The sequence below is a fragment of the Penicillium mononematosum genome (assembly GCF_028829835.1).
Source record: "Penicillium mononematosum strain IBT 11891 chromosome Unknown utg000003l:1.0-8172316.0:1.0-8177699.0, whole genome shotgun sequence".
NCBI classification, from domain to species: domain Eukaryota; kingdom Fungi; phylum Ascomycota; class Eurotiomycetes; order Eurotiales; family Aspergillaceae; genus Penicillium; species Penicillium mononematosum.
Genome location: NW_026643273.1, coordinates 5,664,556 through 5,689,725, shown reverse-complemented (window position 1 = coordinate 5,689,725; position 25,170 = coordinate 5,664,556). Strand labels below are relative to the sequence as shown.

Genomic DNA, 25,170 nt, shown 5'->3' with positions numbered 1-25,170 from the left:
CAGTCCTGGACTATCGAGCATCCCACATAATCTCGTTCAGCCTTAGTAGCGCATCCGCACTGGCCTTTTTCGCCGACATAAAGTCCTCTCGGTTCTCCGCCCCGCGTGGACCACGGAGAATTTCAGAGAAACATAAGTCTACGAGAACACGCAGCTCCTCGTAGGTAAATGGCTCGCCGTTTCCAGCAGCCAAGGCTTTGTCGCCATGTGATGCGAAAGCCTCCTTCTCTTCCTTGGCGTAGTCCAAAGCCTTCTCGGCGCCTTCTAGGAACCAGTCCAGGAACTTGGCGCTGCGTGGTAGAGCAACGATTTCTTGAGAAGCCTGCGCCTGCAAATCTGTAGTTGACTCCGATGAATCACCAGTTGGATCGATGATGATGTTCTTCAAGTTCTGTTGGAGAACAAGCACATCAAGCTGGAGTCGCAGCGCTCCATTCTCATTCATGGCCCCGATATACTGGGTACAGGCGACAAACACTCGATCGATAAACCGTGCCAGGCCTGAAGTGATGAACCAACGCTCAACAGATCCCAGATACGTCGAGATGTTGGTGTCGAATGCAATGAGATCATTGTTGAGTGCGAGAATTGTGGGCGACGCAGCGGTTGGCTGATTCATGATAATGTGCCACCAGTAGTCCGTTGTGTTAGGAGATGGAGTGACAGGCTCAGAGTTCCGCAAGTTAGGAGGATTCGGCCCGGACATTGTTTTAGTCAACATGTGGATGATGCCACAGCGGATGTCAACATGCATCGTCATAATTGCAGTATCCCCAAGCCGGTGTAGTGATTCGAGCGTGCCATCAAAGACCACGGCAGTCTCGTGGTTGAGTGGCAAATGCACCGGGTGATTGATGCTATCGCGATTGGGCTTCACGGACCCGAACAGAGTCCATCTGCGAGACGGTCGGCCAGTTGCAGTCAAACTGGATGACTCGGCATCCGCGGTATGTTCAACCACAAGTCGGATTCTCGCGAGGTGACTAGCGAGCCATTGCATACTGTTGTACAAGAGCGAAAGGGAAATGACGGTTTTCGGGTCAGATATGATGTCGTAAGGCTGTAAAGGCACTTGCCCTGTTCGCTTGAGAAGAAGGTCGATTTCCGTATCAATCAGGGTCTGTTTCTTGTCCCCGGCACCTTTCCACAGTTCGTCCACAACATCATGTATGTCGCCTGAATCAGCAAAGGAGGCCGCAGCTTTCAGTTGGACTTCGCCTCCACGGTTCCGCGCAGAGACTTTCGTGACCATTGCTTTGTACCACCCACAGCACTTGTCATAATAGGTCACAATCTGGTCAATAAGAAGCTGCGTGAATGCTTGGTCATGTGGAATACTCGACAGCATTTTGCTAAATTCCCGAACAATGGACATGAATTTGATCGTTCCCTTGAAAATAGGCCGAGGAGAGGACTTGGTCCAGTGGGGGTCTTCTGTAAACGCATCTGCGGCGATGAAGCTGAGCGTGCAGAGGTCCGTCACTGTTTCATCCAACTGCGGCAGGAAGACATTGACCATGAAGTCGTCCAAAAAGGAGGTCAAACTGCCCATGGAAATATCCGAATCGACAGGAACGATATCCTTAAGTCGCTGGATGAAGGATAGAGAGGGAGGAAGAAGGATTCCCATATTGAAGACACTTGGCTCGAGCAGAATCTTATGCCCAGTTCCCGAGTTGCCCTTATTAGATTGCGTAGTATCGCTTGTTGCAGCCTTTTGCCTGGACTTAGAAACAAGCCCTGGTACTGACGACTTGAGGATTTCATCAAGTTCGTCTTGTTCGGCTTTCATCTCAGAATTTTGCTCGATATCGGACAACTTGAACATTTTCTACAATGCAAATGGTCAGCTAGTTGAAAATAATGAAAACTCTGGTTTCCTTACCTTATTCTTATCGCGGTTGCCTGTGTATAGATGACGTCGAGCATCATTCTCCTCTGATCTAGACCGAACAGAAGAGTCCCCGTCGGTTGCAAGATAGTCGTGCATGAGAGATCGTATCTGGAAAAACAGATTAATATCCGCGATGCCTGTCAAAACCGTTGGCATCTTACCTCGCTTTGTAGAAGCTTCCACAACTCCTTGAATCCTCCAGAAAGCGTCTCGCTTTTGATTAAACCTTCTCGTTCAACAATGGCCGCAATAACATCGTGAAGAATTCGGTGGCCTTCCGCAATTGCCTCAAACTTGGCATACAGTGCCCACAAAAACTCAGAAAGCACGTGGCCCCGTTTTTCAATAATCTCGGTGGGGAGACTGGACTGTTTGTAGTTGTCCTGGGCTGAGAAGCTCTTGGTTGGCGCAGGATAGCGAGTATCGACCTCTGCGTTCGTCTTATCCACCACAGCAAACAGTTCGACCGGAAGACGCTGCTCAATCCTGTGAACCGCGACGTCAAGATGACCCATCTTGTTCAACGCTTCGACCAATAACTGGATATAGGAAAACGTGTCTGCCTCCGGGTTCCGGGAGGCGTCTTCGACCATAGGCGTCAAGGGATCGAACTTAGCGAGGAAACTATACACAGGCCGTTCCCAAGAGCGACTACCGGCTAAGTTAGATGTATGCACCTCTTTTTCATCAGATGTGGGTGCTTTCCATCGGTCAGAGCAATAGGGTGATTTGAGGTACAAATGGTCGTGCAACTCTTCGATCAGGATGTCTGTGAGCGACGTTTCCTGGTTTGTGAAATAAGCGCGAATATCGGATAAAGCACCAATATCCTCCAGTTCCGAACGCCGTAGAACTCGGAGACCAGTGTGAAGCACATCCACAGCTGCAAGGAAGCGCTTATCTGAAATCTGAGATTCCAACTTCTCGGGAAGGGATTGAATTTCCTCAATCTGAGTGAACAGCTGTACGATATCATCGTAGTTCTGAGAAGACGTTGCCAGCCCTTTCAACTCTGGCTTGGTCGATATTAACCCGGTTTTGGCCTGATCCAGGGCATGTCTCAAGCTGCGTACTCGAGCTTGCGAGGAAGATATATTGGATTGGATTTTGTGGTATGTTCCAATAGAACTGTTGAATCCCTGATGGTGTTCTGTAACATGTAGTTTTAGCATACGCTTGTCCTAACCACTGCAGAGAGGACCTACCATTGACAATTGCCTTCAATGTCTTCTGGATGTCATTGTACATATGCAAAAATTCCGGTTCACGATCTGCTTTGCCCAATGTACTCGTGTCCATCAAACTCAAAGCAACGTGTACCGGGACACACTCGGCATCAGTCATAAAATCCCAATCGCGCTGGATCGACTGCAGAATAGCTGTAGGAGGTAGCTGGATTAGCTATCAGGCCGGACTAGTCAAAAGAGAAAGACATACTTTCGATGGCCTGGGGTTCCCCCGAGTCATTGCTCGAGTTAACCACAGGCGACGCATTCCTCTGGCTCCTGTGGTCCCTTTGTTCCCTTGGGTCTCTCTTGTCTCTGTGGTCTCTTTGGCCTCTCGGGTCCCTTTGATCTCTTTGGTCCCTGTTGTCCGCGTACCGATTTGCATCTCTAGACCGTTCTTCCTGGTATTTCCTATCTGGTTCTTGATTCCTTGTGCGTGATCGCGAGGAGGGATGCGAAGAGGCTTGCGAGGAGGGGTGTGAGGAGGGGTTCGAAGACGGTTGCGGAGAGGGCTGCTGCCAGCCCCGGTCCGTTCGATCACGCCGCCGCTCGGGCGACTGGCCCGGCGCAGGAGATTGGCCTGGCGATAGCGCCGGAGGCGGAGGCGCGTCAGGGTAGAAACCACCGTATCCGCCGGGGCGACGATCTGAACGTCCACCTCCGCCTGGTGGTGCGGCACGTCCACCGTATCCGTCTACCGCAGGGTTGTTGTTTCCACCGTATCCCCCGTCATTGGCAGCGTTCCGACCGGAACCGGAGTAGCCATACCCGTTACCATAACCGTTTTGGCCGCTCATTCCAAATGATGCCCGCTAATCACGGGGTGTTCTGGCTCAGTATGGAAGCGTTGGTGGGCTGTGACAAGGGGTTGGCGTGGGGCTGTTAGCCAGAAAGGTTCGGTATTAGGTCCTGTGACTTGCGCGCAACAGTTGGCGAGAAGCTGCGAGCATTCTCAGGTGCGAAATACAGGGAGCGCTGGAAGCAATTCGGTGATGCCGTGGTGATAGTGTTGAAACAGACCGGGGCGGAGTGTCAGGCTCCACCAGAGCTTCCCGCATTCCGTTCCACTGGCCAGTTGTCAGTGTACTATGAGTGTGAAAGCCGGGGCTTACAAAGTATACATAGACTTTCATTATAATTTCGTATTTTGGTTCACACTTAATTATTCATTTCTAGATACAGCATCGAAATAGTGCATATTCTAGGCTGTATTCTACATAGTGCCGTCTAATCAATAGCAGTGGATATCAAACCACAGCCCATCAAGCCCGTAGACCACCCACTTATTTTGAGATAGGCCGGGTCTCGCGCTCGAGCCATGAACGAGTCAGACTGTCTTCCCGGAAGAAGTGCTCAGTCTTCGCCCAGATCTCAGCATGGTAGTCGTTTACCCACTTAAGCTCGGCATCGCTCAAAAGCGACGGCTCAATCAGGTTGCGACCAATAGGAGTCATTGTAACATGCTCAAATCCTAGCCACTGCTTGTCACCAAAGTTGTGAGCAGTCTTAACTTCGCGAGCCATGACGATGTCTGTAAAGAGAAGGATTAGTATTTTCCAATGGAAGTCATAGGCGGTACAACTCACTCTCAATTCGAATACCAAATTTGCCGTCCTCGTAGTAGCCGGGTTCTGCGTCAGAAATTAGTTTCGGACTGCAATAAATAGATGAAGAGGTACGAACCATCCGAGATGACATTTCCCGCCGCAATGGGGACTTCGGTATACTGAACCCGAGTCCCGATACCAATGGGACCCTCGTGGACGTTCTAAACAAACATTAGCAAAGTGTAAGGTGTCTCATCAGCGATGATACTCACCAGATAGGAACCAACGCCATGGCCTGTTCCGTGAAGGAAGTCCAAACCTTCCTTCCACAAGTGCTGGCGCGCCAAAACGTCAATTGCAAAGCCACTGGTGCCCTTGGGGAACACTGCCATGTCAATTCCAATAGTTCCCTTCAGCACCAACGTGAAAGCACGTTTCTCGAACTCTGTGGGAACGCCGAAGTGGAATGTTCTCGTGGTGTCGGTCGTTCCATCGAAGTATTGACAACCAGAGTCGCAGAGATAGATGGCATTGGGGTCGATGATAGCACAGCTTCCCTTCTCGGGCTTATAGTGGATGACGGCACCATTGGGCCCAGTCGACGAGATGGTATCGAAGGAGAGACCAGCGAACAGATCATGCTTAGAGCGGATCTGTTCCAACTTATCAGCTCCGTCAACTTCGTCCAAGACAGTCTTCTTGTTGACAAGTTCGTTTTCAAGCCAAGCAAAGTACTCGGTCAAGGCAGCACCATCGCGGATATGGCACGCCCGCATTCCTTCGAGTTCGGTTTCATTCTTAATAGCCTTTGCATCGGCGACTGGGCTGCGGGCCTCTTCAACCTGTCCCTCGCCACCAAGGCTAAGGCTGAGAGCCCAAGAAGCCTTGTTCGACAACAAGAACTTGGCGGCGTTCTCACCCTCGGACTGGCTTTTGGTGCTGAGGGCTTGAGCGTCAGCAAAGATGGATTCATATGGCTTGACGACAACGTCTTGTCCCAAGTGAGCTTTGACCTCTGGTGTCAACTTGTCATCCTCGATGTAGATCTCAGCGGTGGTGGGCGTAATAACCGCATAAGAGAAAAACACGGGGTTGTAGGGAATACTGCTCAGAGTCAGTCAATTGCCAATGATGCATCACGGTAAAGAGAGTGTCCTTACTCGGTTCCTCTCAGGTTGAATAGCCAAGCAATTTCATCGAGCATAGCTGCAATAGATTAGTCACTCCACATGATTGGGATATATGCGAGGTGGTCATACAGATGACGAATCCGGCCTTCTTCTTTGACTCAAGCTCCTTCCGCAGCTCGGCCACCTTTTCTTGGAACGTCTTGCCGGCATACTTCTCAGGGTGAACGCGCACTTTCTCGCTGGGACGCGCGGGGCGTTCCTTCCCCCAAACCAAGTCGACCAAATTCTCCCGGACCCCTACGAGGGATGAACCGTTCTTTTTAAGGGTCTCTGCCAACTTCCGTGCACCAGCTATTGAATGTTAGTGCCACTATACACTTCCACATCCGACATAACTACACTCACATGCTGTGATCAGAGAAGGATCAACACCCACAGCCTTGCCTCCTTGGGCCTCTTCCGTGGTCCTATCAACAATATCAGTTCCCGTACAAGTCATGCCCGCACGACTGTCTCTCGTACCATTCCTGCCATGTGGGCACACCCTCAACTCCACCCTTCAAGAGCTGCCAGTTGTTATCCAATTGTTTCGCAGCTTGGTTGAAGTACCGTCCATCGGTGGACAATGCAGCTTTGCTCAGTGAAATAATTGCAGTACCGGCGGAGCCAGAGAATCCCGAAATGAACTCTATGGAAATGTTAGCTGTCGACGCGGGCCAACAAGGGGGGCGATCATTGACCTCGACGGGCATCACACGGCGCAATATACTCGGACTGGTGGCTATCTTCTGAGGGCACAACTATGCGAAACTGGTAAGCACAACTCGAGGTTTAAGCAACCGGCTGAGAAACAGAGATGATGTCATACTGTAAACATCCACCTTGTGCTGCTGCATCAACTGCCTCAGCTTTGACAGGCGTTCAGAGGTATCCACGGCCCCCATATCGACGGTGTAGCGTGGACCGAAAACGGAGAAATATCTTGGACGAGGGAGGGGCCTTAGCGATCGCAAAGATGTCCAAAAGCGAATTGGGTGGGAGAGGAGCATGGACACTGGTAGACTCCAAGAGATTCTTCCTCAACCTATTAGCTTTCGAAAAGCTAAGCGAAACAGGGATTGAACGCGTCAGATAAGTGCACGATAAGCTAATTCCGCAGGTCGTGTGGACTCCGTTCGTAAGTGGCCTTTTACCAAGTAGGCTTTTGGCCACAGACCGATCTCCGGAGTCGCGGCTACACACGGCCCACTTGGTGTTGTCATGTTTGCACTCTTTTCAAAGGGACCTCTAGGACATTGTACACAATCATATTGTTCATTCCGAATGAGAAATTGTTTTTTTTTTTTTTTTTTTTTCAAGATTGATCTTATCTGACTTTAGTGCCATCGATAATAGTTTTAAACTAATCCTTTGTACATGACGCCAAGCTTGATACCCATACATTAGAAGCAACGGTCTCAGCACTAACAGGACCTGCCCAAGTGTGACTTGTTAATAGAACTAAGCAATGCCTGGAGAAGCAACATAAGCCAGGACTCCTTGGTATTTCTGAATCCAGCCCCATCTGCTAAGGATGACGCCAAAAGCTCGAGGGTGTGCCAAAACAATATATTCAGGATCGTGAGAGCAAGGCAAATATAGAAGGTGAGTCAAGCAAGTGAGAGAGACGCAAGCTGTCTACAGAAGACACCAAAAGCTTGGGGAAACAACCTTGTTGAAGGTCAATTCAGATATGTACTACGTAGGCAGGCTCTTGCATGGCTTTTTGGATGTCTTTTTGGATGTCTTTTTGGATGTTCTTCCTTATTGGCGTTCTATAACCACACAGCAAGAAACAGAATATGAATCGACTTTCGCCACGTATGTATAGCATGTAATGTATCTATCGTACAGCCTGCTATTTGTCTGAGAGTTTCGACATATCTACTCAAAAGAGGTCATGTCATGTGCGTGGGATTCTGATGAGCCCCGCAGTTACCGCTCTAGTTACCGCCTTAAAGGTGATTGGCCAACTGATACCAACACTAGATTCTGCCCGTCATAGCCCCCGTGCTTGTGTATGTACACTTCTCTTTTTCATTTTCACAACCACGCGCTTGCTGAAACAAAATGGCAACGTGGATGTCTGACGAGGGCCTTGGAGCTAGAGAGTCAATCTCAGAAGCTCATATTGTATGTGTGTCTTGTCTACACCTGACATTCAGCTAACAAAGAACCAGCTGGTTACCGAGCTCTATAACCCAGCGAACCAACGGGACCCCGCCAGAATTAATGAGATCCAGACGCGTCTCCAGCAACTTCAGAAGACAGAAAATGCATGGGCAATTGCTGATTCACTTCTGCAGAGTGAACACTCTGCCCAACATCGTTTCATGGGGGCCCTTACATTCACAGTGAAGATCAATGTCTCATGGTACGGTCAACCTCTCCGATCCGCACCACTTCAAGCTTATACTTATGTGACGATGATTGCTGATCCTGGATACCATTAGGAATGAAATCAACGTGAATTCGGCCTCAGAGATCATGCAGCACTTGATCAATCGTTTTGTTGCTTTGGTAACCAATGGTGAACAAGCAATGGTCGTGAGAAAGCTTGCCTCAAGCTTGGTTGCCATTTTCAGGCACCCTGTCACACCATGGAAACAGGCTGTCTGGCAGCTGGCTGCAAGCCTCGTCCACGGTGGATACGTATCTGAAGAGGAATCACGAGCGGTTGATTTCCAGGAGCGGATACTGCCAGCGTTGAGCAAGAGTGGATCGGGTGCACTCCTGTTTTTCTCAATTGCACTCGCCGAGGAGGCTCTCAGACTGGACTCTGAGCCCCAGGATGGCACTGGAGACACTTCCGCCATTCAGCGAGCCATACACAACATTAAGGACGGGTTGCTCCTGGTTCAATTTGTCCTTGGGGAGATTATGCAGCATGCAAAGACAGCTGGAGATGATGCAGTTGACGTGGCACTGGTGGCTGAAGCCATGAATTCATGGAAGGTGAGTTAATCACGGTTTCTGGTACTTTCGTTTTGAAGAGTGGGATCGCTGATTTGACTTCCATCTCGCAGACATGGCTAGGTGTTCATGGAAACCGCCAACGTTCTTCTGCTGAAGATGTCAATGTCTTGGCAGTGCGATGTGGCCATACCGTCATTGAGACGTTGAGGGTACCCAGCTTGAGTGAAAGTGCAGCTTCTATTTTGACGCAGGCCTTTGAAACCCGCTCCTGGGCGTTTGACGACAACTCGTTGTGGCTTATCTCTGAAATCCTTGCCGATTCAATCGTAACAGCTCACATTGCTGCCGTGAGGAGTGGCGATGAAGGAGTGGAGAGCATGTCGTTTGTTGACCTGCTTATTGCATACGTCTCGCATTTGCACTTAGATATCTTCAGCGACCCCGTGACCCCACAAAATGCAGCGATCCTCGCACTTATCCATGGGATTTTCAAGACCCCTGGCTATGCTTCAATTGACGATCTCGGAACCCCACGTGTCTTGGAGTTCTGGAACGACATCGCAGAAAGTCTCCCCAGTCAAATCAAAGAAGGCAGCTCTAGGTATGACTTGGTAAAGTCACATCTAGCAGAAGTTGTTTTGGGTCTTTCCAGCAAACTACTATATCCCAAGTCTGAAGATCTGGAAGACTGGGGTGAGGAAGAGCGGAGTGAATTCGGCGCCTTCCGCCATGACGCTTGTGATTACTTACTTTCGGCATACCCCGTCCTCGGCGTCGACCTGGTTACTGTCTTCCAGAGGAGCGCCACGTCCTGCCTTGAAAGTCGGGACTGGCGCAATTTCGAGACTGCCATGTTCTGCATAGCTCAGCTCTCAGAAGCAGTGGATGAGAATGGGCACGCCGACCAGTGTCTTGACGCCATCTTTGGGAGCGATGCTTTTGCCAGGCTCTGCGCAGGTGGGGAGACTGAAATACCACTCAAGGCTCGCCAGACCCTGGTGGATTCATTCGGAAAGTATGAATCGTACTTTGAGCGTCACAGTTCGTTGCTTCCGGGTGTTCTAAATATCCTGTTCGAATCCCTCAATTTCGAGTTGTGTGCGCACGCGGCTTCAAGGTCTATATTGACTCTTTCAAAATCGTGCGCTCGCGTCTTGACGTCGGATCTTCCCGCATTCTTAGATCAACTAGACCAGTTCAGAAGCAAGCCGACGGCAACTGTGCCCACCATGCCTAAGGTCCTGGAAGGAATTGCAACCATCATCCAGTGCTTGCATAGTGACCAGGAAAAGGTACAAACACTAGAGAGAATTCTCGGCTTCTTTGTTCAAGAAGCTAACACAGCGCGGGAAGAGGTTACCGGCCCAGCTCATGAATATGGTCGTCAACGCGGCCACCTTGTGCTAAGCTGCATTGCGAGTATCGGAAAAGGCCTCCGTTCAGAGACCGAAGTCATTGATATCGAGCTTGCCAAGGAAGGAGACCCATATCCCCCATCCTTCTGGAACTCTGGACCAGGTGCCGAAGCCCAGCGCCTGATCATGGAGGCCATGAGACTTTTGATTGTCGACTTCCCTGTGGACAGCAGCATCATTGAAGCAGCCTGTGACATTTTGAAAGCTGGTTACACTGAGCGGGCAGGACTTTTCGTCTTCCCGCCCTCTATGACAGTGGACTTTATCAAGAGCTTTCCCCTTGGCATCTCCGGTACAGACGTTATTATGGCGACTGCGTCGTCATTTTTGGCATCTCACGCTCGGCATGCGATGAACATCCGCAGTGAGGCTGAAGCGCTTATCGATCATGTAGCCCAGCTCTTCTCTTCGATGCTCCAAAATCCGGATGTGTATGACCCAGAGACCGCTAACGCCGGGATTGACTTCCTCGCACGTCTTTTACCAAAGTACTATCCGATATTGTTCACTCCCATGAAGTCAAATCTGACCGCAGAGTCTCCTCTTGCTGTGCTTCTTCACTTCACACTTCACGCATTGACACGACCTGAGCCACTTCCTCTTAAATCTGCCTCTGCATTCTGGGTTGCATTAATAGATCTCCGCGGCAGCTCACCGGAAGAAATGAACATACTCGAATCGGTCCATCAGGAGTTTATCCCCCGTTTGTGTTACACAATCATCCAGCAGATTGCAGGCCGATGCGCAAGATCAGACTTGGTCTCTCTGAACGATGCTCTACGACGCACTGTTTTCAAGAAAATGGCATTGGCACGGCCAGCTATTAAGGCTGCACTCGACTCTTTGGACGCCCAGGTCACAGATGCGAACGGACAACAAGTGCCACTCCTGTCGGCGCAAGACAAGTCGCGGTTCTTGGAGTCTCTCGCCATTGCTAGAGGTGGTCAGAAACCGTCTCTGGATATTGTGCGTTCCTTCTGGTTGAAATGCCGTGGGATGAATTTTGATTATGCCCAATAATGGAGCTTGCGTGGTACATGACCTGATGATTGGAGTTGATGGGTCCTGCAACTTCGGTGTTCATTTAGATATCCATTTGCATGACATGCGTGGTCCAGGTTGATTTGATCCTACTTGGGAGTTTTTATTTGCATTCATATAAGCGCCATAATTGAGGAATTTCCAAATCATCTAGTAGTTCGGCCGGCGTACAAACAAAAAGGAATCATATGGTCCAATACGCACGAGACCAATGCCTATGCTCCTGCCCAGGAGTACATGGCCTAACAAACCATCAGACCGCTAACTTCGGCCCCAAGGCGAATTCCAGGAGGCCTCGTCAAGGGCTAATTTGCTCTAAACTACCGCACAACTTAAGTTATTGCTTGGGGAATATCTTGTCACTTTATACAAATGCCGAATCACGTGCCTACCAGACCCCACTTAGCACTAACCTTATCCCAAAGATCTGTGCGACATACAACACAGACCACAGGCTATGTTGTACTTCATCCCCAATTCCAAGAGAAGAAGAAACGGTAGACATCTCAAAGAACACCTAAAAATACATTGCAGTAGTATATTGATTAAATATCATGTTAAGCCAACCGGACATAAAACTTGGAAGTATCCAAGCCTTACATCGTCAAGTACAGAAGCTACCTAATCGACTATTCTTATAGATACTGTACAGTTTTGAGCCTGATACACCGAAATTCAGTAGCAGAACACATAATAAGAACGTTGAATACCGTTTTCCGCGAATAGCCTTCAGGACTCTTTCCGTAATTCCCCGTCAGCGGGCCGCCGTCGGAGAGTACGGAGACTACGGCGTGACATGGAGATGACAACCGAAGCCCCGATTGGCTATTTTCTCTTAGTTGCGGACTAAAAACGCCAATCGTGACTTTTGCTATCGGCATGAATTTCCCCAGACTCTCGGTGATCGGTGGCTCGGTGCCGGTAGCCTATCATGTGGCAGACCGCGGGTTAGTTTTATTCGTATTATGCAGGGGATTCTGCCATGAAGGAATAGTCCCGAATAGTCGAAGCCCTGTGTAACGTCGGATACAATTACTCTTTTTGTCGAAGAAGCATTACACATAGGCAAATCCTAGTCTACAACATAGGTGCAATGATTGGCTTCAGAAGGACAAATGTATCAAATCGTATATTGTATATGTCACATTAGACATCTACTCATGGCTCATGTACAGTAAATTTTTAGGATACAACAATGATCAAGGCTGAAACACACAGAAAAGCATATCTACCAACCACGGCCAGCCAACTTATCAGCCTCGGGCATTTGCTTCACATTGATACCAACCATAGCCTCACCAAGGCCCTGGCTGACCTCAGCAAGCACCTTGGGGTCCTTGTAGTGAGTAACAGCCTGGACAATAGCGCGGGCACGCTTCTTAGCATCGCCAGACTTGAAGATACCAGAGCCAACAAAGACACCATCGCAGCCCAGCTGCATCATAAGCGCGGCATCGGCAGGGGTAGCAACACCACCAGCGGCGAAGTTAACAACAGGCAGACGGCCGAGCTCAGCAGCCTGGCGAACAAGCTCATAAGGAGCCTCGATCTCACGGGCGAACGCGCGCAGCTCAGGCTCGGCGTCCTGGCTGGCGAGGAGGATACCGCGGGCACGGCTGATCTGCGCGTTGACAGTGCGCATGTGCTTAACGGCCTCGACGACATCACCGGTACCGGCCTCACCCTTAGTGCGGATCATAGCGGCGCCCTCGGAGATGCGGCGCAGGGCCTCGCCGAGGTTGCGGCAACCGCAGACGAAGGGGACCTTGTAGCCGTGCTTGGTGACGTGGTAGACATCGTCGGCGGGGGTGAGGACCTCGGATTCGTCGATGTAGTCAACGCCAATGGCTTCAAGGATCTGTAGGCAGGTGTTTGTTAGTAAAATTGTTACTTTTTGTTCGCCTCCCCCCGCCATCTCTGTTTTCGCCTCCATCTGCCGATCTACCCCTCCCCCGCATAGAGATAATTGTTCACATACCTGGCATTCAACGAAGTGGCCGATACGGGCCTTGGCCATGACGGGAATGGTCACGGCTTCCATGATCTCCTTGATCATGCTGGGGTCGGACATGCGCGCGACACCACCCTCAACGCGGATATCGGCGGGGACACGCTCGAGGGCCATAACGGCAGCGGCACCGGCTTCTTCAGCAATGCGGGCCTGGTAGAAGAGTCTGTTAGTTTTCTATACTTGGCCGGATGGTAACCAATTCCTCGGGGAGAGGTCATACCTGCTCGGCGTTCACGACGTCCATGATAACGCCACCCTTCAGCATCTGGGCGAGACCGGCCTTGACAGTGAAGTCATTGCCGGTGGTTCCATTGGGAGCAGCCATTATGAGTTGTGTAAAAGAAGGGAATATGAACAGAAAAGAAGAGAATTGAAGGGGAATAAAAGGAGAAAGGAAGAGAGCGTTCCGAAAGTGAGTCAGTAAGAAATACAGTTTTCCCCAAAGTTACTTGCCTCAGGCCAATCACACCCAGGATGCCCCTCCACTCCGCAAAGTCCCCTGTCAACTTGCCTTTCCCGAGGAGATGCCCCTCGGTGAACAACAGACCGCCTACTCTCTGCGGACAGAAGATTTCCTCTTGGTCACGTTACACTACTGAGGTCGGCTCTTCCAGCCTTGGAAGGTTCCAAGGCTCGGGACACTTCCAAGGTTGGGATTAATATGCCTATTTCAGTAGGTGAGATATCTTTCCATCAGTTGGACAGATGCCAGTCAAGAGTCAGATTGATGAGGGCTCCCAATTCTCGTGACTCATCAATATTAAACTTTATCCTATTTTGGCAGGAGAGTTACTTGAAGCATAACACGGTATATATCAGGATACAAGCACCCATGCCTGCACATGCATATATTTCTTGACTATACGTCCGTATACATACGATCCAGGGTCAACTACGCACATATATGTGTACTACATGTACTGCCATGTCCCCATCAACCTAACCTTCTACGCATTCCAGATGCCTATATATCTCCCAATAGTCACAATATACGTTGCATACCAGTCATGGATCTAACGAACTAGATTAGACTCTAAAATAAGAAAAACAACCAAAACTTCAAACCAGAGCCTCAATCCTTCAAGATCCATCCATGGGCTCAGCGATATATGACGTCACCTGGTTTCCTTATCGGCCAAGAAGCGCATCTCCAACCGTAAACCCTTCCAAACCTGACTCTCCAACTCCCTCAATTACAAGATAGACAAGCAAAACAAACACAATGTCTTTTAGATTATTCACCCACCAACCAGCCACCCTCCTCCGCCTGGGTCTAGGCGTCGGCATCGGTCTCTCCGCCGCAACCATGCACCCCTTGTCACCGTTCCGCGCCGCCCCAATGCAATGCCAGTACGCCGTGCCCCAACAACCCACCTTCAACAGAGATTCAGAGTGGGCTGTTAATTCCGCCGAATCTTTGGGGCAGAAGCAGGGCCGTCCGCGGCAGACTGGCCTGTTGAATGCGGAGACTATGCGCCAGGTTAGTTTGGGGAGCGTGTTGGGCCTTGTTGCTGGTGTTGGGTTGAGGGCGTTTTCAAAGGCTTTGGTTGTTATTTTGGGTATGGGGGTTGTTCTTGTTGAGGTATGTATAAGCTTCTGCTGTAGACTTGGGCTTTCCGTTGGCTTTGGTATTTCGTCGTCAGACGTTATGGTATGGTATGGTTATACTTGTGACGGTGCGCTGATGCTTGTTCTCGATCTAGTATGCTGCGTCTAAAGGGTACAATATTCTTCCGATCAACCGAATTCAGAAATATGTTAAGCGCGTCGACTTGCGTCGTGCTATGAGTGAGAAACGGCCGTTCAAGATGAGTTTCGGTTTTATGATGGCGATGGCGGCATTTGCGAATTTCTAGGCTTTAGCTGTTCGGTTAGACGGAGATCTAACGCTACTTGTACATACGAACAATGCCAAGTTGGATTTTGCCAACTGACGAGAACGCAATTTGGGCGGTTGGAGGCGCATACTTGCATTGGTAAAATGTTCATTCGTAGAGGGGTATCATGAGTCTTGATCTATTCCACGCCAAATACAGAGGGGGAATCTACGCTACCCCAGCACCAGATCCTCCAGCACGCCCTCCATTTCATCGCGGGATAGTGGCACACCCAGTATCTCCATGCCGCTGGCATCCATGCGCGAAGTGATCATCTGGTGGTCGTGGAACTCCTTCAGCAGGGTACGGAACATCATCTCCGAAGAAGCCACAAACTCTTCCGTTGCTTTCTGGTAAAGAAGACGGAACTCGATGCCAGTTTCATCGCCAGGCTTGCCGCCCTCTGCCGCGCCTTCGTCGTCTGACTGGTGACCGTCGTCCAGTAGAGTGATCAGTTCTGTCAGCAGGAGACGATACAGGTTGCGCGCATTCTCGGGAAGACTCTTGAGCACGAAGCCCACGCCATCTTTTCCGCCGACACGGCGGCCCTTGCGTCCAAGGAGAGCGTTAACCTCCTCGACAACGTCGGCCTCCGCTGAGAACGGTAGGAAGGTTGTACAGTCATGGAAGACGAGATTGAGTTGATCACGCAGACTGATATCCCACATGACCGGGAAGTTGGGGGTATCGGCTGTAACCAGGAGACGGATACGCGGTGTTGCAGCGAGACGGGCAAGGAGCGCTTGGTTAGCTGCGCGACGGAGAGGCGGGGCATCAATGGAGTTGATCAAAACGGTGACGGGCTCTTCATGGGATTTGAGCGCAGATTGTAGGAGTTCGAGGACTTCGGTTGGCTGCGCACCAAGCTTGGATGGTGCATTGTCGCCCATCACGGCTGTGACAATCGTAGCGAAGATTGATCGAATGGATATGCCTGGCGTGTAACCATTGACCATTACTATGGTTGGATTCGTAGTGTCTGACAAGCGGTGGTTATAGATCCACTCCGCGAATTCATCCGTTAGCTTGCGCTTGGAGCCGTAGCCAAATAGGCAGATGTTGAACCCTTCATCGAACTCGAATGCCCACTGCGGGAAAGATCGGTGGTGCAAGGATTGCAGGTATTCTTTCTCTTCCTTGCACGGGTCTTCATATTGTCCAAGCTTCTCGAAATATTCCTCATGCGTTAGCAGCGGTACTTTGTTGAGAGTGGCATTTGATGTCTTAACAGGACCAGCGCGGTTCTGGAAGAAGTATCGCTCGTGGGCAGGGAGCTCGCCTTCCGGTGTCGGGGAGCGCTTATTTCTAGCACCTTTCGGTCGTCCAGCACGTCGCTTTGGTTGTTTCACTCCTTTTTCGGGGGCATCTTCTTCGCCTTCAGGTTCTATACTCTCCGCCAGAGGCTGACCTGCATTCTCCGTATCAAGCTGATCTCCATGTAAGATCTCCTCCGCTAGTCGTTCCGATCCATCCCAAGCTGTATCTTCGTCCTGCTCGAAGAGCACCCGTGCGCTCTTCTTCCTCGCGGATCGGTCCGCGTTCTTCACTCGAGATGGAGTCGCTGCAGTTGCGGACTTGGGTTTGGTGGGCGTAGCGAACAAGCCACGAGCCTTAGATTTGTGGGTGGGCGTTTTCAGCCCAGACTGTTGTAAGGGCGTCGCGGAGACACCATTGGCCTTTTTGGGTGTTGATTGACCGCGTCCTGATGGAGGAAGCTCGTAGGAGGCATCGCCGTTTGGGAGTGAAGCGTTAGGCGCGTGGCTGTTCAACGCGCCATTGGATTGTTCTAGGGCTGTCCGTCTTCTTTTTGGGGTCGAGACAGGCGGCTGGTCGCCGGCGTCTGAGAGCTTACGCTTCATGGCGCTTTAGTCAGATTATAGTCACGTAGACGCGAAGGGAAGGAAGCAACAATACCATCAGATCCGGAGAATGTGCACAGGGTCGCGACGCAAGGGGGTTCGAAGGTAAATTCGAGACCTCGTTATTGAAGGGAGCTGCAGGTCTGACACTGGAATGCAGGACTTAATTGGGTCTGGAAGTGCTTGAAGGAATTAAATTGGAGCGGATGGGTTTCTCCGACTCCGCGTCTCCAGGTTGGAGGTATAACGGCGACTATCGACTGCACTGTCTTGGATTCAACACAATTCGTGAGATCTCACCTTTTATCCTGATCTGTGTCATACGCGGTCGGTCTCTCTACTTTGTATTGCTATAAAAATTTAATTCAATTTTACATTGGACTAAAAAAGTCGCGCAAGTCATGTGAGCAAATTTACTGATCAGACAAAATTCCAATTTCTTATATTTAAACCTTGGAAGTACTCAAAGTATTCAGCAAGCAGAGGCCAAATAATCAAATCACTCAACATATCCCCAGACACCTCAATTGCAGTGGGCTCATACCGCGCAATCAGTTGCCGAGTGCGGAGCTCCCGAGATCGGCTACTTTTTTCCCTTGACTCACGGGGCTTGACTCACAAGAGCAGCATCTTCCCTTATAAACCCCGGGTGTGTGTCTACCAATTCCACTATACAAGACACACATGGTTCCAACTACCCAATCCGCCAGCATGGCGACCTCCCCTCGCCCGCATGCTCAAGGGCCAGGTCCGATGCTACTCCGCACCGCTGGACATGGCCATTCCGGCCTCCAAACAGCGCTACATCCCCACGACCGGCACCTACCCCCAGGGCTTCCAGGTATCTGGTACGCATGTGGGCGTCAAGGCCTCCAACACCCGCTTCCCCGATCTGGCACTGATCGCCTCCGATACCCCATGCTCAGCCGCGGCAGTGTTCACAACCAACAAGTTCCAGGCTGCGCCAGTGCAAGTGAGCAGGAAGACCCTGCAAAGCCGTAAAGGCGATGGTATCCGCGCTGTCGTGATCAACTCAGGCTGCGCCAACGCCGTTACTGGCAAGGGCGGCCTAGAGGACGCCGTGCAGATGGGAAGAAAAGTAGACGAGTGCAGCGGTGTCGAGAACGACAGCTCTCTAGTAATGAGCACCGGTGTCATCGGACAACGGTAAATGCACCACCCTATCTCAATTGCTTCATAACTCACCCCAAGAATCCCCCAATAACTAACCAACAACCCACCCACCAGCCTCCCGATCTCCAAGATCCTCGACCGCATTCCAACAGCGCACTCAACCCTCGCCTCAACACACGAAGCCTGGCTCAACACAGCCCGCGCAATCTGCACAACAGACACCTTCCCCAAGCTCCTCTCGCGCACCTTCACCCTCCCCTCGTCACCAGACCGCACCTACAGCCTCGCAGGCATGACAAAGGGCGCTGGCATGATCCACCCGAACATGGCCACCCTGCTCGGCGTACTCTGCACAGACGCAGCGGTTGAACCCGCAGCCCTGCAATCCATCCTGAAACACGCCGTGTCGCGCTCTTTCAACTCGATCTCCATTGACGGCGACACGAGCACGAACGACACGATCGCGGTGCTGGCGAACGGCGCTGCAGGCGGCGAGACCGTGCGTGCGCCGGGCGCGTCTGCCAGCGCGGACTACACGGCGCTGCAGGGCGTTGTGACTGATTTCGCGCAGGAGCTGTCGCAGCTGGTTGTGCGGGACGGCGAGGGCGCTACTAAGTTTGTTACTGTGCGTGTGCGCAACTCGCCGGATTATGAATCTGGGCGCATGATTGCTTCGACGATTGCGCGCTCGCCGCTGGTTAAGACGGCTCTTTATGGTAAGGATGCTAACTGGGGCCGGATTCTCTGTGCGGTGGGTTATACGCAGGGTGTGGCTGAGGGGACTGTTGTTCCTGAGCGGACCTCTGTTAGCTTCCGTCCAGTTGATGGCAGTGAGGTTTTGAAGTTGTTGGTTAATGGTGAGCCTGAGACTGTTGATGAGCAGCGGGCCAGTGTTATTCTGCAGAATGAGGATCTTGAGATCGAGGTTGATCTTGGTGGTGGTGAACAGGGCGCTGCTGGATGTGGTGGTGAGGATGCTGTTTACTGGTTCTGTGATTTCAGTCACGAGTATGTGACTATCAACGGTGATTACCGCACTTAAAAAATAGATGTATTTCAGCATTTGCAGTGGACACATTATCGAATCGATGGAGGTTTCGGGATTAAAGGCCTTTGGGAGCGAGAATGCCTATAGTTACGAAGAGCCGTTGAAATGAGCATAAATATGAACGATGTTGAGGATCACGGCAAGTTGAATATATGATTTTGGTTTTTTCTAGACACATATGGTTACAAGGCCCTAAACAGGGCACTTTTAATCGCTGAGCACCGTCTATCGAGTGAGATTAGACCCATATGATTTTACACATGGACGACATAAGACGTTGACACACTTGTGTCGACGTGCAGAGACTCCTAGATAGGAGACCTCGGGACGTTCATCGGCAGGTTGATCAACCCGCACGACTGAATATCAATCAGTATAGTTCCAATTCAGCCAAACAGACGGCGCTGATCCATTCACCCAAAAAGTATAACGTAGAGCGGACAGGGAAAAAAAGACAGAAAAGTAAACAGAGAGGTTGCAAAGGACCGGTGCGATCCTATGTCATGCTGCTCGTGAAATTACGGACAGTCTCGTTTAGCTGCCGGGGACGAGGCCCTTGAGGCCAGCGCCAATGTCACCCTCACGGGCGGCAATTTCAAAGTAGCCGTAGATGATGCTGTATTAAGCTGTTAGCTGAGATGAACATGTTTGAGATATCAACGGAGTAACTTACGTAACGGCAAGAAGAATACCAGTACCGCTGCCGAGAGCACCCATAAGGTCGGAGGCGACGGACAGGCCACCAATGCAGGCACCACCGAAAGCAGCGGCAGTAGGGATAACGCGCTTCAGCTCCTTGTACATGCTCTGCTCACGGTGACCAGACATGACGAGACCCTGGTCCTTGAGCTGCTTAGCAACGTCACGGGGAGCGGAGCCGGAAACCTCAATCCAGGTCTTGGAGAAGAGAGCGCAGGCAACAAGCATGAAGGTAATGTAGACAGCGGTGTGGATGGGGTCGAGAAGAGCCTCCTTGAAGTTGAGAGGAGGCGACATGTAGTAAGCAATACCAGAGGCGGCGTAAAGCTGAGCAGATCCCTCACGGGGCTCCCAAACTCCAAGGAGCTGGACAAGGATGTTCTCAGAGAAGCGAGAGTACAGCATCTGACTGATGAGGAAGATGTTGGAGCACAGAGCGGACTGGAGCATGATGGGCATGTTGGAGGTGTAGAAGAGGCGGACGGGGTACGAGCCGCGCATGCCACGCTGGCGGGAGGACTTGACGGGGATCTCAACACGGAAGCCCTGCAGGTAGATGACAGCGGCGAAGACCAGAAGAGTAGCCAGGAGGTTCATGACGTTGGGCAGGTTCTGGCGGTAGAACGCCTCGTACAGGGCGCGCTGCTTATCGGGCCAGGTCAGGAGAAGGTGGAACAGAGCGATGATGGCACCCTCGAACTCGGGGCCACGGCCGGTGTTGATGGTGGTGGGGGAGAAGGCCTTCCAGACAATCGACTCGCAAATGTTGGTGGCAATGAACAGGGAGATACCGCTGCCCAGACCGTAGCCCTTCTGGAGGAGCTCGTCAAGCAGAATGACGACAAGACCGGCCACAACCAGCTGGACAATCAGGAGAACACAGATACCAGCACCGAGGTCACTGGGCTGGCCGTAGAGACCAGTCAGGACGTAAACACAGGCCTGGCCGAAGGAGAGAATGATAGCGAAGAGCTTCTGGGCGGTCTGGTAGAGCTCGCGGTCGGTCTTCAAGTCGAGGTTGACATCAATGAGGTGGGTACCGGCAAGAAGCTGGAGAACAAGTTGTGTCAGTATAATTATCGCAAATTATGATAGGAGAGTGTTGTGGGTCGCATACCTGGAAGACCATGCCGGAGGAGATAATAGGGGTGATACCCAGCTCCATCAGAGTACCCCGGTTACTGGCCAGCATCATACGGAGCCAGTACAGGGGGTCCGAAGTGTCGGAGGAGACAATACCGTAAAGAGGCATCTGACTCATGACCAGGAAGATCATCAAAGTCAACTGCAATATATATCAATTAGGATTCAAGCCGACTTCGTGCGGAGACAGCGGATTCAGGGCGACATACACCAGTCCACATCAACTTCTGGTTGAAGGGCACCTTGGTCTCAGGAGCTGCCACCTCCGGGAGGAGGGGCGTAAAGGGCTTGATCAAGTCAAGGAAGCGTACTATAGTCCTCCATCAGCATTTGACCATCAATTGAGGGCGATTCAACACGGATTGTTGCGATTGCGTGCGCGACGAGGATTCGGGGAACTCACGGCCGCTCATGGTGGCTATCTTCCTCCCAGTCCGTTAAAGAATTAAAGAAAGCTGGAGTCGAAAACCAGCTAAAGGAATGGAAAATATTAAGAGAAATAAAACAAAAGGAGAAGGAAGTGAAGTTGTCGAGAAGATGGGGGAGGAGGGAAGAAGAAGACAGAAGAGGTTCGCTGGCCACTTTTCGCTTCCGCGCTAATTAAGGCCACTTGGTCTTCGCCGCAACAACCAACTTGGTGACTCAACCAACACAGGAACGGCATATTTGGAGATAATTGCACTGGTATGAGCTCTAATATGAGCTTCAATTCAATTCTCCAGACTTTTTTTTTTCTGCTAGTCTTTCAAGTCCGATGTGTGCACACCAAAAAGCAGGGCTCCAAGCTATCCCCACACTCCAGAGGCCACGGTACTAACAACGCGATCGGGGGGTCTACAGCATATGGGGTAATTATTAGGAATAATATTGGCATCCATGCCCAAATAAATATTCCTACTTTGGTCCTATAAATATATACCAGCATTCTATAAAGAGTATAATATGGCCAAAAGAAAATCTTTCAAGGTCCAACGAGACCCAGGCAATCATCAATGACCACCTCAAGCTCTCCCAATCGTGTCTTCAGGCCCCGATTCTCGTCTTGCAGGACACCCATGACACTCCAGGCCTCGGAAGCCGGCACGCCGTAGCAGTTGCTGCAATTAGACGCATTGCCGTTACCACCAGTGAAAGAGCTACCTAAACGCGTTGAAGCAAGGCCCTTCAACACCCGATCATATGCCGATGAGCGTGCAGGCGGTGCTGCACTTGTGACGGCAACCAGGTTTTTCTGGATTGTAGGTGTTGGTATCGGGCCCGTCGGCGTAGATAGGGCGATCTGCGACATGTTGGGAGACGGCGCTGTCAGCGTGGACGTGGGAGACTCGACGCCTTCACGCTGCGAGAAGACGCTATCGGCAACGCTCTCGTCGCCGGATTCGAAGCCCGAGTCGCTGGTGAAGGTGCTATGGCTAGCACGTTTTCCTCCGCGCCGAGGAGTTTGGAGGGCCATGGAAGGCACGTCGTCATCTGGGTGCACGGTACGAATTGCACAACTGCGACTGCGGGATTCTTCGGCCTTTCGCATCTGTCTCTCTTGCTCCAATTCCTCGGCCATGGCCTGCATGGCTTTCTCTTGATCAAGCACCTTGGCGGCCATGCCGTCCAGCTGCGTCTTGAGGTGGTCGACTCTGGCGCGAGTCTCTTCGAGCTCCTCCTGCTTTTCGTTCTTCTCTGCCAAGGCCTGGTGCATGGCGAAGGTCCGCTGCTTATAGGCATCCTGCATGCGTCGTAGCACCTTGTCGGCGTGATCTCGTAGGGCATCCAGCGCCTCATCGTTGGTATCGTCCGACTCGGGTAGTGAAAGAGCGGCAGTGATGTCCAGGTTCAGGAACTCATCATCTGCTGGTTCTGGGAAGTTGGGCCTGCTCGGTTGTCGCCGCAGGCCGAAGAATGAAAACCGATTCGTTGGGGTTGAGTTCTGCCTCGTATGTGACATGGATGTTGGAGCTGGACGGGAATCTAATCCGGTCCCATCTGAAGCACTGTTAGGCCCCATTTTCAGCCCCAACTCGACTGGATCTGATTTCCCCTGAAACCAATCTGACAAGATCCTGGCTCTTGCTTCAAGCTTCTTCTTCGGGAAGGTTTCCGTCCAGGGGGTATTCTTTGGGCCTGATATCGTGTCGTCGATGCCCTGTTCAAATAGTGGGGGTCTTGCAATATATTCTGTGTTTGCCCGACGATGTGAAGGCGGATTATTAAAGTGATTTGAGGTTAGACGGATCGACGATCCTGGGGGCGTCAAGGCAACGGTCTCGTGAGGTTGCGTGCCATCGGAATGCAGGGTGACAGGTGCATGGGAGAGATCGGGAGACATGTTCTGAGGGGTTATTTCGACAGAACAAGCAGGCAGGATAGAAATGCCACGTCGATTCAGGCCCAATGTGGCGTGTGCAACCTGGGGTATCTGTAGGGGAGAGGTATGAAGGCTAATCAAGGACGATAACAGACCCCTGGTGGTATTCAAGGTCAAATGAAAAAGGGTATAGGTAGTTTCAGTGAAGTATTTCGTGTTTCACAGTGTTGAGTCTTTGAATTTTCCCTTTTGAAACCAAAACGAAAAATAATTTGACAGGAAAACAAGAGGCTGGGGTGATGGAAATAGCGGTGGCTGAACAGGAGCTCTCTCCACCTCCAATGATCCACCACATCTTCCTTTTCCAATCTGATTAATTACACGCCCAAATTAGTGCCTCTACAATATAGGCTTCTTTCGAGTTTGATCCCGTCAATTTTCCCGTTCCCGCTGTGCATGGTTTCAGCTGCACGAGGATCTGCGTCATTGCACGTTTTCTGCAAACTCCCAGCGTCATGGCTCCCAACGGTCTGAAGCATTTATCCAATGCCCTGGCAACGCCAGACCAACTGTCCAACTCTTCATCCTCAATCGACAATGTCCCATCCGATCTCGAAACCTCCATTCGTTGTGCGGGCGCACAGCTCACTCAAGCTGCCGGAATTCTACTACACCTGTCACAGGACGTAATTGCCCAAGCGATCGTGATCTTCACGCGTTTTTGGCTTGGCGCTGATGGGGGTAGCTTGCGAATCTACTCGGTCAAGGTAAGGCCAACTCCAGGAATTCTCAATCTGCCTTCTGATCCACTAACCAGAGCAGGATGTATCTGCTGCAGCCTTGTACCTGACGGCTAAGCTTTCCTTTCAACCAACCTCCCCACGCTCTGTCCTGAATGTCTACACATTCCTCCTATCGCAAGATGCATCGCCATTGTGGTTTGTGAGGCACAGCGGGGCTCCCGAAACCCCTCCATCGCCCGAATCCTATATCCTGTCCGAGGGAGGCTACCAGTCCGCCCGGCTAGTGCTCCTCCGCACCGAAACGGTTATCCTCCGTATTCTCGGCTTTGATACACATGTCGCTCTACCGCACACGATCGCTTTGACATATCTTCAAACTTTGGGTGTGACAAAGCCCGCTGTGGCTCAACGGGTCATCCAGCACCTCAATGCGGCGCTGCTCTCACCCCAGCTCCTTTATGTCACTCACCAGCCAAATGCCCTGGCTGTGGCTGCCATCTACCTCGCTTCACGCGAGGAGGAGGTCAAGCTTGTGGATGGCGAGTGGTGGGAAGTCTTTGATGTTGATCGCGAAGAGCTCGGCTTTTTGGTCGTCGGCATGAAAAGCACAGAAGGCTTTATGCGGGCGGAGGTCAGTCGGTGGAAGAACAGAGCTATTCCAATGGTAGTAGATGATGTGGATGCCGAAATTGAGCGACGGCGAATGATGGAGGAGGGCGAATGAACATTCTTTGACTTTTGCTGAGAACATCAGATTTCGAGATCAAAAGCCTACTGGGAAGGATGTTCTGGTAGAAGCTACCAAGCTATCTACCAAATAATATACCGCAGGATGGCAGGAACGTCCTGGCAACAGAAGGCCTCACGGCTGAAGACTTGCGAGATCCTGGTCTGCACCCAGAAGGAATTCTGGCAACACCCGACCGACAACAGACGGCCTCGTCTCTGCAGGTGTGGCCCAATATGCTGTCAGGGGCATTGACTGTTCCACAGCTTCGGCCAATCGCAGTGAATTCTGCAGCCTGTCCAGCTGAACCTATTGTTACATACCATAGCCTCTCTCATGGCCGTAACATCAAAATAGATGTATGAATGCTATTTAGAACTCAATTGCAAGATAGCTAGGTAAAATTCTGATGATAAATGAAC

At 51.2% G+C, this 25,170-nt stretch overlaps 11 protein-coding genes across 11 annotated transcripts; 4 read left to right on the top strand and 7 right to left on the bottom strand.

The window, feature by feature from the left end:
* Positions 1 to 10: 10 nt before the first annotated feature.
* On the bottom strand, positions 11 to 3,917 carry N7519_007182 (exocyst subunit SEC8; the record flags this gene model as incomplete). The annotated part of the gene is made up of 5 exons (XM_057293958.1): positions 11 to 1,831; positions 1,886 to 2,002; positions 2,056 to 3,044; positions 3,100 to 3,273; positions 3,332 to 3,917. 5 exons carry the CDS (start codon positions 3,915 to 3,917, stop codon positions 11 to 13), a joined length of 3,687 nt encoding a protein of 1,228 aa, XP_057148769.1.
* Positions 3,918 to 4,403: 486 nt separating this feature from the next.
* On the bottom strand, positions 4,404 to 6,846 carry ampp (aminopeptidase P; the record flags this gene model as incomplete). Its single annotated transcript, XM_057293957.1, has 10 exons — positions 4,404 to 4,651; positions 4,707 to 4,751; positions 4,804 to 4,888; positions 4,940 to 5,771; positions 5,828 to 5,873; positions 5,927 to 6,148; positions 6,203 to 6,264; positions 6,320 to 6,485; positions 6,538 to 6,597; positions 6,666 to 6,846. The coding sequence occupies 10 exons, from the start codon at positions 6,844 to 6,846 to the stop codon at positions 4,404 to 4,406; spliced, it is 1,947 nt and encodes a 648-aa protein (XP_057148768.1).
* A 1,060-nt stretch (positions 6,847 to 7,906) lies between these two features.
* Positions 7,907 to 11,187, top strand: N7519_007180 (putative importin 13; the record flags this gene model as incomplete). Its single annotated transcript, XM_057293956.1, has 4 exons — positions 7,907 to 7,969; positions 8,017 to 8,210; positions 8,290 to 8,791; positions 8,863 to 11,187. 4 exons carry the CDS (start codon positions 7,907 to 7,909, stop codon positions 11,185 to 11,187), a joined length of 3,084 nt encoding a protein of 1,027 aa, XP_057148767.1.
* Positions 11,188 to 12,436: 1,249 nt separating this feature from the next.
* N7519_007179 (pyridoxal 5'-phosphate synthase subunit PdxS) lies at positions 12,437 to 13,544 on the bottom strand (the record flags this gene model as incomplete). Its single annotated transcript, XM_057293955.1, has 3 exons — positions 12,437 to 13,066; positions 13,187 to 13,369; positions 13,440 to 13,544. 3 exons carry the CDS (start codon positions 13,542 to 13,544, stop codon positions 12,437 to 12,439), a joined length of 918 nt encoding a protein of 305 aa, XP_057148766.1.
* An 897-nt stretch (positions 13,545 to 14,441) lies between these two features.
* N7519_007178 (uncharacterized protein) lies at positions 14,442 to 15,075 on the top strand (the record flags this gene model as incomplete). Its single annotated transcript, XM_057293954.1, has 2 exons — positions 14,442 to 14,801; positions 14,923 to 15,075. 2 exons carry the CDS (start codon positions 14,442 to 14,444, stop codon positions 15,073 to 15,075), a joined length of 513 nt encoding a protein of 170 aa, XP_057148765.1.
* A 194-nt stretch (positions 15,076 to 15,269) lies between these two features.
* On the bottom strand, positions 15,270 to 16,955 carry N7519_007177 (origin recognition complex subunit 2; the record flags this gene model as incomplete). Its single annotated transcript, XM_057293953.1, has 1 exon — positions 15,270 to 16,955. One exon carries the CDS (start codon positions 16,953 to 16,955, stop codon positions 15,270 to 15,272), a length of 1,686 nt encoding a protein of 561 aa, XP_057148764.1.
* A 712-nt stretch (positions 16,956 to 17,667) lies between these two features.
* Positions 17,668 to 19,131, top strand: N7519_007176 (bifunctional ornithine acetyltransferase/N-acetylglutamate synthase; the record flags this gene model as incomplete). The annotated part of the gene is made up of 2 exons (XM_057293952.1): positions 17,668 to 18,122; positions 18,204 to 19,131. Coding segments are annotated over 2 exons (1,383 nt in total), but the record flags the coding sequence as incomplete, so codon positions are not given.
* Positions 19,132 to 19,671: 540 nt separating this feature from the next.
* Positions 19,672 to 21,392, bottom strand: N7519_007175 (translocon subunit SEC61; the record flags this gene model as incomplete). Its single annotated transcript, XM_057293951.1, has 5 exons — positions 19,672 to 19,753; positions 19,811 to 20,886; positions 20,954 to 21,121; positions 21,189 to 21,289; positions 21,383 to 21,392. 5 exons carry the CDS (start codon positions 21,390 to 21,392, stop codon positions 19,672 to 19,674), a joined length of 1,437 nt encoding a protein of 478 aa, XP_057148762.1.
* A 548-nt stretch (positions 21,393 to 21,940) lies between these two features.
* N7519_007174 (uncharacterized protein) lies at positions 21,941 to 23,299 on the bottom strand (the record flags this gene model as incomplete). Its single annotated transcript, XM_057293950.1, has 1 exon — positions 21,941 to 23,299. The coding sequence occupies one exon, from the start codon at positions 23,297 to 23,299 to the stop codon at positions 21,941 to 21,943; it is 1,359 nt and encodes a 452-aa protein (XP_057148761.1).
* Positions 23,300 to 23,793: 494 nt separating this feature from the next.
* Positions 23,794 to 24,745, top strand: N7519_007173 (putative cyclin; the record flags this gene model as incomplete). Its single annotated transcript, XM_057293949.1, has 2 exons — positions 23,794 to 24,045; positions 24,101 to 24,745. 2 exons carry the CDS (start codon positions 23,794 to 23,796, stop codon positions 24,743 to 24,745), a joined length of 897 nt encoding a protein of 298 aa, XP_057148760.1.
* A 138-nt stretch (positions 24,746 to 24,883) lies between these two features.
* Positions 24,884 to 25,086, bottom strand: N7519_007172 (uncharacterized protein; the record flags this gene model as incomplete). The annotated part of the gene is given in 2 exon segments (XM_057293948.1): positions 24,884 to 25,057; positions 25,072 to 25,086. The coding sequence occupies 2 exon segments, from the start codon at positions 25,084 to 25,086 to the stop codon at positions 24,884 to 24,886; spliced, it is 189 nt and encodes a 62-aa protein (XP_057148759.1).
* Between the last annotated feature and the right edge of the window lie 84 nt (positions 25,087 to 25,170).